Raw genomic sequence first — 17,465 nt, 5'->3', positions numbered from 1 at the left:
GTGTCCATTTCTTATAAACTTCCTTTTTGTGTTTAAGCTCACTGAAGATTTCACTGTTAAGCCAAGCTGGTTGCCTGCCACATTTGTTATTCTTTCTGCACATCGCAACGGTTTGTTTCTGCAACGTCAATAAGGCTTCTTTAAAATACAGCCAGCTCCTGGACTCCTTTCCCCCTCAGATTAGCCTCCCAGGGGATCCTGCCCATTGGTTCCCTGAGGGAGTCAAAGTCTGCTTTTCTGAAGTCCAGGGTCCGTATTCTGCTGCTCTCCTTTCTTCCTTGTGTCAGGATCCTGAACTCGACCATCTCATGGTCACTGCTGCCCAGGTTGCCACCCACTTCTATTTCCCCTACCAATTCTTCCCTGTTTGTGAGCAGCAGGTCAAGAGAAGGACGGCCCCTAGTTGGTTCCTCCAGCACTTGCACCAGGAAGTTGTCCCCAACACTCTCCAAAAACTTCCTGCATTGTCTGTGCATTGCTGTATTTGTCTCCCAGCAGATATTGGGGTGATTGAAGTCCCCCATGAGAACCAAGGCCTGTGATCTGGAAGCTTCTGTTCGAAGAAAGCGTCATCTACCTCCTCCTCCTGGTCTGGAGGTCTATAGCAGATGCCCAGCATGACACCACCCTTGTTGCTCTCGCCTCTAAACTTAACTCAAAGACTCTCAACGGGCTTTTCTCCAGTTTCATACTGGAGCTCTGAGCAGTCATACTGCTCTCTTACATACAGTGCAACTCCTCCACCTTTTCTCCCCCACCTGTCCTTCCTGAACAGTTTATACCCATCCATGACAGTGCTCCAGTCATGTGAGTTACCCCACCAAGTCTCTGTTATTCCAATCACATCATAGTTCCTTGACTGTGCCAGGACTTCCAGTTCTCCCTGCTTGTTTCCCAGGCTTCTTGCATTTGTGTACAAGCACCTAAAATAACTAGCCAATTGCCCTATTTTCTGAGTATGAATCAGGAGGACTCCCCTGTTGCACGCTCCTCCTTGTGATTCCTCCCGGTGTCCCACTTACCTCAGGGCTTAGGTCTCCATCCCCCAATGACCTTAGTTTAAAGCCCTCCTCACTAGGTTAGCAAGCCGGCCTGCAAAGATGCTCTTCCCTCAGGACACATTGCAGGGGGGGACCGGCAGAGGGGAAAAAAAAGGCGGAGTGCCGCAAAATATTGGGACAAATTGCATCCTGCTCAAACATCAGTCAGGATGCAGGACAAATGCCTAACTATCAGTACAGTCCTGATTTTATCAGGATGTCTGGTCACCCTATGTTAGGTGGATCCCATCTCTTCCTAGCAATCCTTCTTCCTGGAACGTCTCATGTTTGAAGAATCCAAAGCCCTCTCTCTGGCACCACCTGAGTAACCATGCATTTACGACCACAATTCCATGGTCCCTACGCAGGCCTTTTCCTTCAACAAGCAAGGAAAGTCACAGGGCCAGTCTGGGATTTGAACCTGGGATCACCTCTCACACCCTAAGCGAGAATCCTACTCCTAGATTAGTCCAAGCAGCCATGGTGCATCAGGTCGTGATACAGTTGCACCTGTGTGATGTCAAACACTTGGATTCATAGAAGTGACTCTGTCCTCTTGATGCAGGCAATCCTGAAAGCAAGAGATCACCCTGAGCAATCAGATCTGAGACTTCCCGGTCAGTCCATGCTGGGGAGAAATGGGATTCCAACTGTCCAGACAGGAAAATTAAATGGCTTCCTGGTGACCAGCCCCTAGTCCAACAAGCCACCCTTAAGTAGATACATAGATAAATAGTCAATGTTCATAACTTCCGATACAAAAGTGATACATGCATACAAATAGGATAATGATATTCAGCAAATCATAACCTTTCCAATGACATCTCATATGACTTACCTTGCAGAAAATACATCATAACTATGTCATAATCATATCATCATATCATTATGAAGACTATGGGGTGAAGTGTCACAGTGGGCTCTGGTGTGGGGCCGGGGGTGAGGGGTTTGGGGTGCAGGAGGGGATCCAGGCTGGGGCCAACAGATTTGGAGTGCGGGAGGGGCTCAGGGCTGGGGCAGGGAGTTGGGATGCAGGAGGGGCTGAGGGGTGCAGTGTCCAGGTGGCGCTGACCTCAGCAGCTTCTGGAAGCTGATGGCACTTCGCTTGGCGCAGGCGCGGCCTGGGGACTCTACGTGCTGCCCGCGTTCACAGGCACCCCACAGCTGCCATGGGCCGTGGTTCCCAGGCAGCAGTTACGGAGGCTGTGGGGGCTGCAGGCAGAGGTTACGGAGGCCGTGGGGGAGGCAGGCGGTTGTTACGGAGGCCATGGGGGCTGCAGGCAGCAGTTACGGAGGCCATGGGGGCTGCAGGCCGAGGTTACGGAGGATGTGGGGGAGGCAGGCAGCAGTTACGGAGGCCGTGGGGGCTGCAGGCAGAGGTTATGGAGGCTGTGGGGGCTGCAGGCAGAGGTTACGGAGGCCGTGGGGGAGGCGGGCAGTGGTTACGGAGGCCGTGGGGGAGGCAGGCGGTTGTTATGGAGGTTATGGAGGCCGTGGGGGTGTCAGGCGGACGTTACTCCATCATAGTATGTAGACCTAAGCAAAACATAAAAAATATGGTTTGATATGAACTGAAATGAAAATGTTCTGTGTTTCTTCCTGAACTGAAAAATCCCCCTGAATGTTTGTTTCAGAATCGTTGCCACAGTGTGTTTCTAAAAGGAAATTAGCTGCCCGGCACTGCTGCCAGCACGTCAGCTTCACAGTCTGGAGTCTGGAAGGCCCCTGCTCCAGAGGTGCAGAGCCTTGGACCCACCCCCGAGCCACCAGGCTACTGGCTCCACAGGCGTGGGTCCCCAGGCTCCCTGCTGCAGACCCAGGAGCCAGCTCAATTCGAGTCAGGGCTCCCAGGGTATCCAGGCTCCCTGCCATGGAGCTGGGACTATGGAGTTCCTGGGAGCCTGGACACCCAGGCATGGCTGGTCTCTCCCTGAGCTGCTGACCTCAGAAGCACCAGGATCCGCTGCAGCCCACCAGGGTCCAGGCAGGTTTCTGTGGGGAAACTTCTGACCAGCTCCAGTGGTAAGACATCTCTGCACCTCCCTTACTCTGGACCCAGGCCCCGCATGACAGTAACCTCAGACCTAGCAGCTCTTCATGAGGTACCTGAACCATTGAATCCAAATCTTAGTGCTGGGGTTGGCTTCAGAGCCAGTCTCCAACCCCCCGACCCCTCCAGGAACAGCCCCTCATCAGCCCTGGTACCATTTGCCCAGTGCCTTTTATCCCAAATGATCCTGAAGCACTTTTCAGATGGTAGACACCCTTTCCCACTGCAATACAGCCACCTCTGGGGTGGAACACACCAGCTGGTTTACAGCACACCACAACAGGGTAGGACATTGAAATGATGAGAAATTCTGTACTCAGCTGAATTTAATTCCCAAAACGGGGCCCAGACACCCTTAGAAATGGGCGCGTGTGGCAGTACTAGGGGATGTGGGTTCATTTCCCTCCTGAGCATGGGAGTTGAGTTCATGATCCCCCAGGGCACAGGATCAGCTGTGAAGGCTGGGAAGCTGGCACACACAGTGCTGTTTGTCACATGGAGGGTTGGTGACTAGCTCAGAGGGACACTGCCCCAGTGAGACTCTGCTGCCTGGAGCAAGCAGCACTTGCATACGTGTTTTCTGCTTCATTTGATCATTCGCTCCCCTTGTGTCCTGTTCTGTTACACCTCGGTCCCAGACACTGCCACGCAAACACACCATCGAGTGCCAGGCTACCAGCTTCCTCACCAAACATTGCTCAGAGAAGCCAATACTATGCACACTGAACTTAAGGTGACGGCCAAACTAACCCCAGTTTAGCTTGCTGTATATGACCAAGCAGGGGCCTAGAGGTCAGGACTCCTGGGTTCTATTCCTGGGTCTGACACTGTGGTCAAGTCATAACCCCTCTCCGTGCCCCATTCGTAAACCAAAGGTGATCATACAGCCCTAGTTCACAAGGAAGATGAGAGGAGCTCTTAGCAGCAATGTGACCTCTCCAGAATAAAAGCACTAGGGGAATGCAAAGGATCAGATCATTACCTGGAGCTGGACTCACACAGCCACTGGGCCCTTCCCCCTCGCAGAGCCCAGGCCCAAACATCTACACACAATGAAACAGCCCCTTAGCCCGAGCCCCACGACCCCGAGGCAGATGGCCTGGGCCAGTGGCGGGTGTCTAACTGCAGGGTAGACATGCCCTATGTTACAGCCTGGCCACAAAGCCAGTGGATCTGGCTCCCCACATGGCTTAAGCTGACACAGTGGCTCTATGTCACTTCCCACCACGGTCCCTGGCACAGGGCCATGGCCCCGGAGCTGCACTTCAGCTATTCTCAGCTGCTGAACCTTAACGCCACAGGCTGCTGCGGCTGCTCTAACTCATCACGAAAGCTGGCTCCAGAACAGGGGCCGTCCGGAGGTGGCCCTTTGCCCCGCCCGTTCCTGTGCCAAGTACCAAGTCTCAAGCTGGGCACCCAAAGTCAGAGGCCATTTTCGAACCACGAAGCCTGATTCACACTCAGCTCTGCTACGGCACAAGCCATTCCACAAACAGTTCTCTGAGAACTTCCCTCCACGCTGAATTTATCCTTCGCTCTTCTGGCTGCGGAGCCCCGGCTGCCTTTGCAGGGCTCTTTTCCCTGGCAATGGGAAGGAATATTTTGAAGCTCTGGAATCTGAGGTGTGAGCTGCTCTAATCTCACGGGCAGGTATCAAACCTTGAACTCTCCCCAGGAGGTGATAATGAGAGAGGCACACACAGCGGGAGCATGTTAAAAGCAGCGCTAGGCTACAGATGTTGTCAAAAAGACACTTCTCCATCTGTATCCGCTTCCCCGCCCCCGCTGTGACAGTACTGGCTGGAGGGGGCTAAAGTCTGCAGTACGGAGCCAGTACTCCAGGCGCTTGATGGTCTCTGGAACATGGGGACCATGAGCAGAGCTGGGCAACATTTTTTCAGACAAATAATTTATTCACTGAAAAATGCAGCTTTGGTCAACCTGAAACAATTTGCAAATGTGACCGGCTTGGGTTTGGCTGGGAAAATATTCGTCAAGGCCAGTTTGAGAACAGTACGAGTGTCTTCCCTCCCCCCCCGGCATTTATAGCCTCAGACCAGTGACTAGGCTGCTTGCCCAGAACATAGAAGTCCCCGATTTCAACCCACACTGGAGCAGGGACTTGACGTCAGAGGCTGCCCCCAGCTGGGTGAGCAGCCTGAGCAATGGCTACAGGCTACGTTAGGGGGGCGAGAACTCTCAATCTCTCCTGTTGAAGCTGCTCCACTTTGTACAAATACGAAATAACCCTTGGGCCAGTGTGTGTGAATGAGAACAACTCTGGAGCCTGGTGCTTCCGACAGACAGCTGGGTGGTAGGAGATGTGAATTCACATTTTCTCTCCGCCTCATTCAGAGGAAAGATTTGAATCCTGTCTCCTGCGTGGCAGGCGAGTGCCTTCATCACCAGGCTACAGAAATGCTGCTGCTGTCTTTGGCCCAGTGAATTTGTATGTGGTTATTTAAAGTGGAGCAGGTTCAACAGGAGAGCTTGAGAGCGCCTCGCTCCTGCCTAGCCTGCACCTTGGTGGATTATCTGAGTTCAAATCCCTGCTCCCGAATAGGGACTCAAACCTGGGTCTCCCACCTCCCACGAGTGCGCTAGTCCCTGGCTAAAGATCACAAAGGAACGTGTGGTTGCTGGCCTGGAACAGAACATTTTCAGATCTGAACCAAGTATTTTCCTGGATGTTTCCATGTGGTGGCCAAACTGCCACATCGGTTATTCACCCAGCTCCAATCTTGAGTCCGCCAGAGCAGGAGCTGAGGTACCCTGAGGGGGAAACATTTTGCAGAGTGCCGGTTGTACTACCCATTGCCCCCAGGGGGCAGCATGGAACCCTAGGAAATGCTGCTTTCTTGCGCATGGCGGGGCAGGCGCTCTCTGGAAGATGTGAGCTCAAGGCCTGGCAGGTTGGTTGGCACCCTCCCCAAGTGAAGTGGGAGAATGGAGGAAGTGGGCCACATGTCATGGGCTAATTTGCATGCTCTGCTCTCTGGGTAAATGGGGAAGACTGAAGCCCTCTGTACTTGCTGGCAGGTATAATTTCCATATACCCCAGGAGCTGCATAATGTACCAAATGTGAACAATCTGGAATGCCACACTCCCAAACCCTGATATACTTGTGGCAGATACCTGGCAGCGGGAGGGAGTGGGATAACATCTGGGAGTTGTCCAGTGGGGAAAGTGGAGCACCCTAATCTCGACAGCTGTGGGGCCAGATTGGCAGGTCAAACTCACCAAGGAAATCTGGGGTCTTTTTGATTTTTTTTTTTTTTTAGGTTGGATTTCCTTGGTGAGTCCTGTTCTAGAAAGAGCTGGTCAGATGATCTTGGGTGTATTAAAGCTATTCTGAGTGACAAGGGGCCATTTCAGGCTCTGGGTGTGGAGGAAGATGGCTGGGGGCTTTATGTTTTTAATTTGTAAAACATAAAAGGGAACAAAGTTTTAGCTGGGGCTGGGATTTTAGACATTTACTTTTGCTATGTTAAGGAGAATATTGTTAGAATCAGGCCATTATTACTGCAAATACCACCCCAGCTGAAGGATTATACAGAGCAGAAGGGGTCCCTGTCAAACATATCATGTGTTTCTAATCCCTCTGGCTCCGAAGCAGAGCCATTGACTTCACTGTGGTTGCATTTGCTTACTCCAGGGATGAATTTGGTTGTTTGGTTTTGGTGGGCCTGGTGAGCCTTCACAGCAGAACCACCTTATGACCCCAGTGTACAGTGTTTGCTTTATTCTGCTGCATGTTCACCCCAAACTTCGTTTCTGTTTCAGCTTCCCATAAGGCCTCACCAGCTCCCCACAAACTGCCCCCCCCCCCGCCCCATGGAAGGGCTGTTAGTCCAGTCCAACCCCATAACTATCAAAATAAAACTGACAATCCCAAAGGAGATTTCCGCAGCTTTCCTAAGGGGTGTGGAATCCTTGGCCCTTTCACATAACCTGGAGTTGTATGTTGTGGAGCTGGGATTTTCAAAGCCTCCGAAGGGACGTTCCCGTTGATTTTTAATGGGAAGCAGGTATCCAAATAGGAGGGCTTGACAATCCCAGCCTGGGTGTGTATTAGCTGTTCCACTGCTGGCACTGAAGAAAATAAAACCCAGCACTATATAGCTAAGCACAGGGGCCCACGCGTCTGGGCTCAGCGCTACCATGCGGCGGGTGGGGAAACTGAGGCCCAAGTGGGGCCATGCCCAACATCACTGCATAGCAGCCGTGGCTGAGCTGGCAATGGGACCCGTCCGTGCTGCTGCGGGGGCCTGACCAGTGACCTGCAGCCAGGGGCGCCCCCCTGGAGCGGGACCCCGCGCCTCCATCCCCAAGGGGCCAGGGGCGCCACAGTACGTCCGCGGGACCCTTCCTCAAAGAACTACAACTCCCGGCGTGCCCTGCGACCCCAACCTCTGCCTGAGGACACGCCAATTGGGTGTGTGCCGGGAACGGGCTCCGCCCCCTGGCGGCGCGGAGCCAATCAGAAGAAGGCGGGCCGCCAATGGGGAGAGCGGCCGGGCGTTGCCGGGTGATTTGAAAGGCGGCAGCCGGAAGTGGCCGGTCGCGCGGGAGGTCGGGCCCCGTTCCACGGTAAGAACCGCGGCCCCTCCGCTCTCCCCCTTCGCGGCCGGGCCGGGCCCCCCGAGCGCCAGGGGGAGCCCTGGGCCCCGCCCGAGCCGCCGCCCCGCCCCCACTCGGCGCCTCCGCGGGTGGGGGGCCGGGCCCGGGGCCCCTGGAGCCAGGGCCTCAGGCCGCCCCCGGGGCGGGGCGGAGCCGAGCTGGGATCCGGGTCAGGCCGGGCGGCGGCGCCCCCCCCCCACTTCCAGCCCCTTTGTCAGCGCCGCGGGGCGCGCCCTGCCCGTCCCCTCCCCGCGCTGCCCCACTTTCCACCTGACCCGCTTCGTTTCCTACATAAACCAGTGTGAACCCGGCGGGGGGCGGGGGGAGCGGGTCTAAAATAACTCACCCGTCTGCGCGCCCCGCATGGGTGCGAGCGACTCGAGCGACTGTTCGCGCGTTCAGCGGGTGGCCGAGCAGAGCAAAGGGGGAGGAGGCTTATTTGGCAGGTCATTAGACGTTTCTCGCTGCTGCCTTTTCCGTTTCTTCTTTAGAAGGCGGGTACGTGCCACCTGGTGTCCGTAGCGTTCGGGGCCTTGGTGTCTCCCATTCTCCCTGCCCCAGAGTGTCTGAGACCCACAACTCCCACCGCAATCAGGAGGATCTGTGGGTGTGGGAGACCTGAGCCTGTGCGCGGTGCGGGGCTGGGCTCCCGCCCAGTTTGGTGCAGTAGGATCTGTGGGTGTGGGACAGCTCTGACAATCCGGCTATTCATGCCCAAACTAAAGGGCTTTGCTGATCTGGAACATGTCTGTGGAGAAGCTAATAGGCATCAGAAGGGATTTTTCGTGACCCCCTTCTCTGGTCTCCTTGCACTAATAAATACAAGAGGAGGCTATATGACCTTTCACCTCCAGATCAGGGGTGGGCGAACTTTTTGGCCTGAGGGCCACTTCGGGGTATGGAAATTGTATGGCAGGCCATGAATGCTCACAAAATTGAGGTGGGAGGGGGTGAGGGCTCTGGGAGGGGGTGTGAATCATGTGGAGAATATTTACTAGGGCTATTGATTAATCGCAGTTAACTCACGATTAACTCAAAAAGTGAATCACAATTAAAAAAAGTTAATTACCCTGTTAATAGAATACCAATTGAAATTTAAATATTTTTGGAAGTTTTTCTACATTTTCAAATGTATCTAAAGGGTGTTAGGAGGAGGGAGAAAACTTGTTCACCTTAGCCTCTAAGGACAGAACAAGAAGCAATGGGCTTAAACTTCAGCAAGGGAGGTTTAGGTCAGACATTAGGAAAAAGTTCCTAACTGTCAAGGTGGTTAAACACTGGAATAAATTGCCTAGGGAGGTTGTGGAATCTCCATCTCTGGAGATATTTAAGAGTAGGTTAGAGAAATGTCTATCAGGGATGGTCTAGACAGTATTTGTTCCTGCCATAAGGGCAGGGGACTGGACTCCATGACCTCTTGAGGTCCCTTCCAGTCCTAGAATCTATTAATCTATTTCAATTACAACACAAAATACACAGTGTACAGAGGCTCACTTTTTTATTTATTATTACAAATATTTGCTCTGTAAAAATGATAAACAAAAGATGGTATTTTTCAATTCACCTCATACAAATACTGGAGTGCAATCTCTTTATCATGAAAGTGCAACTTACAAATGTAGGGTTTTTGTTACATAACTGCACTCAAAAACAAAACAATGTAAAACTTTAGAGCCTACAAGTCCACTCAGTTCTATTTCTTGTTCAGCCAGTTGCCAAGAGAAACAAGTATGTTTACATTTACGGGAGATAACGCTGCCCATTTCTTAATTAAAATGTCACCTGAAAGTGAGACCAGGCATTCACATGTCACTGTTGTAGCTGGCATCACAAGATATTTACATACCAGATGCGCTAAAGATTCATATGCCTCTTCATTCTTTGGCCATCATTCCTGAGGACATGCTTCCATGCTGATGATGCACTTTTTTTTTTTTTTAAACCCTTGTTAATTAAATTTGACTGAATTCCTTGGAGGAGAATTGTATGTCTTCTGCTCTGTTTTACCCACATTCTGCCATATATTTCATGTCAGAGCAGTCTCAGATGATGACCCAGCACATGTTTTCATTTTAAGAACACTTTCACTGCAGATTTGACAAAATGCAAAGATGGTACTAATGTGAGATTTCTAAAGATAGCTACAGCACTCGACCCAAGATTTAAGCATCTGAAGTGCCTTCCAAAATCTGAGAGGGATGAGGTGTGGAGCATGCTTTCCGAAGTCTTAAAAGAGCAACATTCTGATACGGAAACTACAGAACCCAAACCACCAAAAAAGAAAATCAACCTTCTGCTGGTGGCATCTGACTCAGATGATGAAAATTAACATGCGTCTGTCCACACTGCTCTGGTTCATTATCGAGCAGAACCTGTCATCAGCATGGACGCATGTCCTCTGGAATGTAGGTTGAAGTATTAAGGCGTATATGAATCTTCAGCACATCTGGCATGTAAATATCTTACAATGCCAGCTACAACAGTGCCACGCATTCACCTGTTCTCATTTTCAGGTGACATTGTAAACAAGAAGCAGGCACCATTATCTCCTGTAAATGTAAACAAACTTGTTTGTCTGGGCAATTGGCTGAACAAGAAGTGGGACTGATTGGACTTGTAGGCTCTAAAGCTTTACGTTTTGTTTTTGAATGCAGTTATTTTTTGTACAGAATTCTAAATTTGTAAGTTCAACTTTCATGATAAAAAGATTGCACTACAGTGCTTAGGTGAATGGAAAAATACTATTTTGGGTTTTTTTACAGTGCAAATATTTGTAGTAATATAAAGTGAGCACTGTACACTTTGTATTCTGTCTTGTAATTGAAATATATTTGAAAATATAGAAAACATCCAAAATATTTTAATAAATGGTATTCTCTTATGATTAATTGTGCTGTTAAGCAGCTAAAAAAGTTAATCATTGTTTAACAGCCCTAATATTTACCCTTTCACATAACACAACAGAAGTTTCCTGATTAAAATTAATAGGCAGCAGGTTTAAAACAAACAAAAGAGAGCATTTTTTTCAACACAATGCACGGTTATCCTGTAGAACTCATTGCTGTGGATGTTGTGAAGGCCAAAAGTATAACTGAGTTCAAAGAAGAATTAATAAGTTCATGGAGGATAGGTCAATGGCTATTGACTGCCAGAAGCTGGGACTGGACAACAGGATGGATCACTTGATAATTGCCCTGTTCTGTTCATTTCCTCTGAAGCATCTGGCACCAGCCACTGCTGGAAGACCGGATACTGGACTAGATGGACCATTGGTCTGACCAAGTATGGCTGCTGTTATATGAAATGAACTGGTCAGATGTCAGTCCAGTGTTTGGACAGGTGACCCTGTAAACAAAACATCATTTCAATTGGCAGTGCTAACTGCCTTTTTATCAATAGTCACAGCAGAAAGACCAAGGACTGAAGTCCTTTTGCCCCAGAGGTGGTTGAGTGAGCACCGGTGGTGGTGATGGGAGGCATGAGGCGGTAGGGGTAGGCAAGGTTCCCATGTTGTACTTCTGCAGATACATAGGCTTTAGTCTCCAGTCTGTAAATCTGGCATTTAGAGCAGTACACAGTGTGTGAGAGGCAATAGGTTGATAGCCAAGAACATATGGCAAACAGCAGTCCAGTATTCTTAAACAAAGGGGTCTATTTTTTTTTCTATTGGGTTTCCGGGAAACGGGGTGGGCAGAAGCCCGCCCCATGCTAACGGAACCCCCCTCAGCCTAAGGGGAGGTTCCACAGGGCCTCAGAAACCCACTAATTGCGGGGGACAACTAATAAAAGAACAGGGACAGGAGTGCGGTCAAAGGGTCATAAGAAGGGAGCCTGACGGGTGCACCGAGCAGAGAACCCCGGACAGCGCCCACTGCTCCTCGAAGGCGTCAAGGGAGCCAGTGGACACCGCCCAGAGGAACTCCGCCCGGAGACGTGAACGGACTAAGGATCGGAAACAAGCCCCACAGTCGTAGGAGTCTCCGTTGGCCCACCGCCTCTCCCTGGTCGCGTAGGTGGCCATTTTAGCCAGGGCGAGGAGGAGGTTGATCAGGAGGTCCCGTGACTTTGTGGGGCCACGGATAGGGAGTGCATGGAGAAGGAGGTGAGGGGAAAACCGCAGCCAGAAACGCAACAGGATGTTGGTGAGGAGCTGGTATAGGGGCTGCAACCTGGCGCACTCTAAGTAAATGTGCGCCAGGGTCTCCGTCACGCCGCAGAAGGGGCAGGTGTCTGGGACAGGGGTAAACCGCGCCAAGTACACGCCCGTGCTCACGGCCCCATGGAGGAGCCGCCAACTGATATCCCCGGCGGGCCTCGGGACCAGGGTGGAGTAGAGGCTGGTCCACCGGGGCTCCTCACCCTCCAGAGGTGGCAGGAGGTCCCGCCACTTGGTGTCGGGGCGGGACACGAGGGTGAGGAAGTGAAGGGTGTGGAGCACGAGCGCGTAGAGATGCTTCCTTGGCGCGGTTTGGAAACGGACCGGCTGCAGATCGTGCAGCCGGCTGGCGGAGAAGGGGCGGGGGGGCCGGTCGGGTCCACGGGGCAGGGGCCCGATGAAGAGGTCCGGAGAAGAGAGAGTTAGTTCCCTAAGTGGTTGCTAATTCGGATCCATTCATCTTGCCAGCCCCTCTGGATTGTTGAAAAGGTGTGAATCCAGTAATCAGTGATGCGTATTCAGTGTCCGGCTTCTGACTGTGGCTTTCGTTCCCTCTTTGGATGCAGCACTGACTGAAGCTGCTCTGCAATCATGGTGTCAGTCCTGCCCACAGAAGAGGGCAATGTGGCAGTGGTGGTGCGGGTACGGCCCCAGACTCAGCAGGAGCAGGAAGGGAGTCGACACGCTGTGGTGCAGGTGATTGATGACAGCATGTTGGTGTTTGACCCTGAGGAACCCTGTCTATCGGGAGTTTTTACAGGCTTCCGGGGACATGATGCCCCCAAGCGCAAGGGCAAGGAGCTGAAGTTTGTGTTTGACCAAGTGTTTGGTGAGAGTGCTACACAGGAGGAAGTATTCCAGCACACAACTAAGGAGCTCCTGGATGGGGTGCTGAATGGGTACAACTGCTCTGGTAAGGAGCCCTGCTGGGGCATTTTATTTGGCTTCATCATACAGAGTTAACCGAACACATTGCAGGGTTAAGTATGCAGTGAACATAGTCAAATGCCATTGCTCAAGGCCTGAGCCAACTGCCTGCAGCGTGTATGAGGGCAATTTTTATCACATCCAGCGCTGTAATTTGCAGGGAGCTGCTGCATGTAGAAGAGGCTCTTCCACTCATTCATTTGATTTCCCCCAACAGAGCCACCTTCCCGCTGTTTGGTCCACACAATTAAACTTTAATAACTTCGCTTGAGATTGGATCCCAGACTAGACTGGCTCAATAGAGGATCAGGCCTGGTCAGTCCTGTATTCCTGTAGACCAGTGGTTCTCAACCAGGGGTCCGTGGCCCCCTGAGGGGCTGCAAGCAGGTTTCAGGGGGTCGGTGTCAGACTCGCTGGGGCCCGGGACAGAAAGCCTGAGCCCTGCCATGCAGGGCTGAAGCCTCGGGCCCTGAGCTGCACCATGCAGGGGCTGAAGCAGAAGCTGAGCACCTTAGCTTCATGGAGGCCCCTTCGGTGGTGTGGAGCCCCAGGCAATTATCCAGTTTGCTACCATCTTCTGTTGGACTCACCAAACATGGAGCTCCCCTTTAGTATGAAGACACTAATGCAGTTCTGCAAGTCAGCCATGCTGGTGCAGTAATAAGGAACTAAAAACAGAAGGGAGTTGTCTAGTGGTTAGAGCATGGGACTGGGCATCAGAACTCCTGGGTTCTATTCCTGGCTCTCTTTGGGGTGCTTTGTGAGCACAGACCTGTGACTGGCTCTCTCTTAACATGCCCTTCTTGTGCAACATATTTTTGATGCTGTAGAAGTACAAAGTATTGTTAATGGGGAGAGACTGAAATCACTAGAATACAATGTCCTATTTGGAGGTCAACACTTTTAAAGGATGTTGAAAAATTGCAAAGGGCTCAGAGATGAGCTACAGGAATGAGTCAAGGTCTGGAAAATCTGCCTTATAGTAAAAGATTTAGGAAGCTCAGTCTCATGAGTTTATTAAAGAAAAGGTTAGAGATGACTTGATCATGTCTATACGTATCTAAATGGGATGGGGAGCAGATTTCTGATATTAGATGGCTCTTTAATCTAGCAGACAAAAAGCATAATGAAATCCAGTGGCTGGAAGCTGAAGCTACATAAAAGCAGAGTAGATAATAGGTGCAAATTTCCAACAATGAGGGTAATTAACCATTGGAATAATTTATCTAGGGATGGGGCTGATTCTCTGTAACTTGACATCTAAATCAAGATAAGCATCCTTCTTTTATAAAATATAGACCCTGGCTCAACCCCAGAGGGGTTGTAGGAATTATTGGGTAAAATTCTCTGGCCTAGATATAGGAGGACAGATTAGATTATAGTGGGTTTTTCTGGCCTTTGAATTTTTAGTGTGTCTTGTCTTTCTCTTTCCAGTGTTCGCTTATGGTGCAACAGGTGCAGGAAAAACCTACACCATGCTGGGCTCTGAGAAGAGTCCAGGCATCATGTACCTCACCATGGTGGAGCTTTATAAGAGGATTGAGGCGAGGAAGAAGGAGAAAAGCTGCGAGGTGCTCATCTCCTACCAGGAGGTACCTGGGTGTCTGACACTACCCCCTTCCATCCGCTACCACCTTAAAGGAGGAGTCTCAGGGTGTGGTAGTTAGGATTACATGGCTCTATCCCCTCAGGTTCAATATGGTGCCAGCAAGCTGCTGAGATTCCATAGCACGATGCCACTGACTAGTCCAGCTGTTCCTGGGGCGGGAAAGAAGTTCTGTCTCCATTTTCCCCGCTTGCTTTTTGGCATCCTCTCACTGCTCCACGAACAGTCGACAGTGACTCTCCTGTGCTTGCCTTAACCATTAGGGAGGGAAATTTTCACTTGTGTAGTCCCTTCTCCTAGGCCGTTACTGAGTCCAGCACAGTGTATTGTGTCTACACCCAGCGTCCTTGTTGGAGCAGAGTCTATCTAAAATCCCCAGTCTGGACTCTCAGGTGACCTGTAATCAGGGTTTTGTCCCCAGCTCTACAACTGCTTATGTGAACTTGAATACGCTGATTCACTTCTCTGGGCCTCTGTAATATGGCAACACTTCCCTGCCTCACAAGGATGATTAAGGGGTGTGCGGTTTGTGAGGCTTCGTATTTGTGAAGCACTAAGAGATTCCTGGATGAAAGGGGCTCTTAGAAGGGCAGTTGCAGTGACGTGGGATAAAGTCCTTGTAACGGTCTAAAGCTGTCCTTGGAAATAGGTGCTTGCATCTATGGTGCTGCAGCACTCTTCCTTGATGGAACTTGTGTAAAGCCTTTCCAGAGAATCAGCCCTTCCTCCCTAGGAAGAACTTGTCTGACCTGTTTGAAGTCCACTCTCTTTGCTCCTGTTGTAATCTATGATACTGTCTATCTCCCTCCATGCAAAGACTTCCCTCTGGCCTCCTGCACCCAGCTTCCTAGGGTCGCTGTTTAGGATGTTTACTCTTGATTCCTTGTTCTAGGTGTACAATGAGCAGATTCATGACCTCCTGGAGCCGAAAGGCCCTCTAGCAATCCGGGAGGACCCAGAGAAAGGGGTAGTGGTACAGGGTCTCTCCTTCCATCAGGTACGTATAAGGACTCCCTACAACAACAGAGTGCATGGACTAGGCCCAGCTACAGGTCTAACTGGGTTTCAATAAAGGAAAAATAGCAGAGGAGATGTTACATTGCTTGAGCCCTTCCCACTGTTTCTGAAGAGCTGGGTGACTGTGGCTCTGCAGTGCTTCCTGGGGATAGCCAGGGTTGTGAGAGACCTTGCTACCACCCACCAATAGTGTGAGGAAGTCATGTTTGTTCCTGGCATGGGTCAGTTCGCCAACACCACCAGCCCCTGGCAACGCAAACTCGGCCTTCCAGGCCCCACTTGCTCTTTAGAAGTTAGTGATAGGCACGAATCAGTCCCCAAGTCCTCAGTGTGTGCCCCTGGAGAAGTCCTGGATGCCCTGGGCACTCTCAGAATTTCCAAATCCCTGTTCCCAAAAAACCTGCATAGCACAGCTTACTGGTGCCACAGCACTCGGCTGGGTGAACTAGAGTGCCTGGTGTTAAATGAGGGTATGAATGTAATAGGCAGTGTGGAAAGTTGGTGGAATGAGAATGATCAATGGCCCAAGGTAATACGTGGGTACAAAGTATACCGGAATGACAGAGTAGGTCATACTGGTGTGGGAGTGGTGCTATATCTGACAGAAGGCATAGTCAAAGTAACAATTTTAAATAAATCAACCTGTACCATAGAATCTCTATGGATAGAAATTCCATGCTTGAACAATAAAAGTATAGCAGTAGGAATATCCTACCAGCCACCTTGTGATTGTGAAATGCTCAGGTAGATTAGAGGCTACAAACGCAGAAAACACAATTTCAACGATTCTCCCATTGACTGGGTATATCCCCTCAGAATAGGATCCAGAGAGAACATTTCAAGACACCATTAACGACCGCTTCTTGGAGCAGCTAGTTCTGGAACCCACAAGGGGAGGCAATTCTTGATTTAGTCCAAGTAGATCACAGGATTTGATCCAAAAGGTGACTATAGCTGAACTGCTCAGCAACAATGACCATAATGTGATTACATTTAACATCGGGGGAGTGGGGTAGGGATGGGGAGAATGCCAAAGAAATGCACCACAGTAACATTTAACTTCAAAAAGAGAAACTACACAAAAATTAAGAGGCTAATTAAATGGAAATTAGAAGGAATAGTTACAAGGGTGACGTGCCTACAAGCTATATAGAGACTGTTTAAAAACACAGAGGCTCAAACTCAATGTATACCCTCAAATAATAATAATTAAAAAAAAAAAAAAACCCACAGTAAGAGAACCAAAAAAAATCACCCTGGCTAATCAAAGTAAAGGAGGTTTTACAAGCAAAAAGGCATCCTTTAAAAATTGGAAATTGAATTCTAGTGAGGAAAATAGGAGCATAACATCTGGCAAGTCGAGTGTAAACGTATAATTAGGCAGGCAAAGAACGAATTTTAAGAGCTAAAGGCACAAAAACTAAGATTAAAACAAAATTAAATGTACTGGAAGCCTGCCACTGTACAATCTAGCTGCTACAGAAAGCACTCAAGGAAGACAAGGCCATTGTGGAGGAGCTAAATGAATTCTTTGCATCAGTTTTCATGGCAGAGGATGTGAGGGAGGCCCAAGCCATTCATTTTAGGTGACTAATCTGAAGAACTGTCCCAAATTGAGGTGTCAGTAGAAAGAGGTTTTGGAACAAATTGAATTGATAAGTGACCAGGACTTAGAGAGCATCAGATATTCATCTAAGAGTTCTGAAGGAACTTAAATATGAAATTGCAGAATGACTAAGTGGTATGTAACCTATCACTTAAATCAGCCTCTGTACCAGATGACTGGAAGGTAGCTAATGTAACACTGATTTTTAAAAATGTCTCCAATGGTGATCCTGGTAACTACAGGCTGGTAAGCCTGACTTCAGTACCAGGAAAATTGGTTGAAACTATAGTAAAGAACAAAATGATATGTAGATGAACACTTGGGGAAAAGTCAACACGGCTTGTGTAAAGGGAAACAATATCTCACCAATCTACTTGAATTGTTTGAGTGTGTTGTCAAGCATGTGGACCAGGGTGATCCAGTGGATAAAGTGTATGTGAAC

General features: G+C 50.0%; 1 protein-coding gene across 1 annotated transcript in view; it reads left to right on the top strand.

The window, feature by feature from the left end:
- Positions 1 to 7,622: 7,622 nt before the first annotated feature.
- Positions 7,623 to 17,465, top strand: part of KIF18B (kinesin family member 18B) — a 34,201-nt gene continuing 24,358 nt past the window's right edge. The window contains exons 1-4 of the mRNA XM_039504015.1: positions 7,623 to 7,681; positions 12,434 to 12,780; positions 14,229 to 14,386; positions 15,293 to 15,397. Coding sequence (XP_039359949.1) covers positions 12,459 to 12,780; positions 14,229 to 14,386; positions 15,293 to 15,397 — 585 coding nt within the window. The 5' untranslated portion in view covers positions 7,623 to 7,681; positions 12,434 to 12,458. The remainder of the gene's footprint in view (positions 7,682 to 12,433; positions 12,781 to 14,228; positions 14,387 to 15,292; positions 15,398 to 17,465) is intronic.

This window comes from Mauremys reevesii, linkage group 17, assembly GCF_016161935.1.
Source record: "Mauremys reevesii isolate NIE-2019 linkage group 17, ASM1616193v1, whole genome shotgun sequence".
Lineage (NCBI taxonomy): Eukaryota > Metazoa > Chordata > Testudines > Geoemydidae > Mauremys > Mauremys reevesii.
The sequence above is the reverse complement of the archived record's forward strand: the minus strand, read 5'-3'. Positions and strand labels throughout refer to the sequence as shown.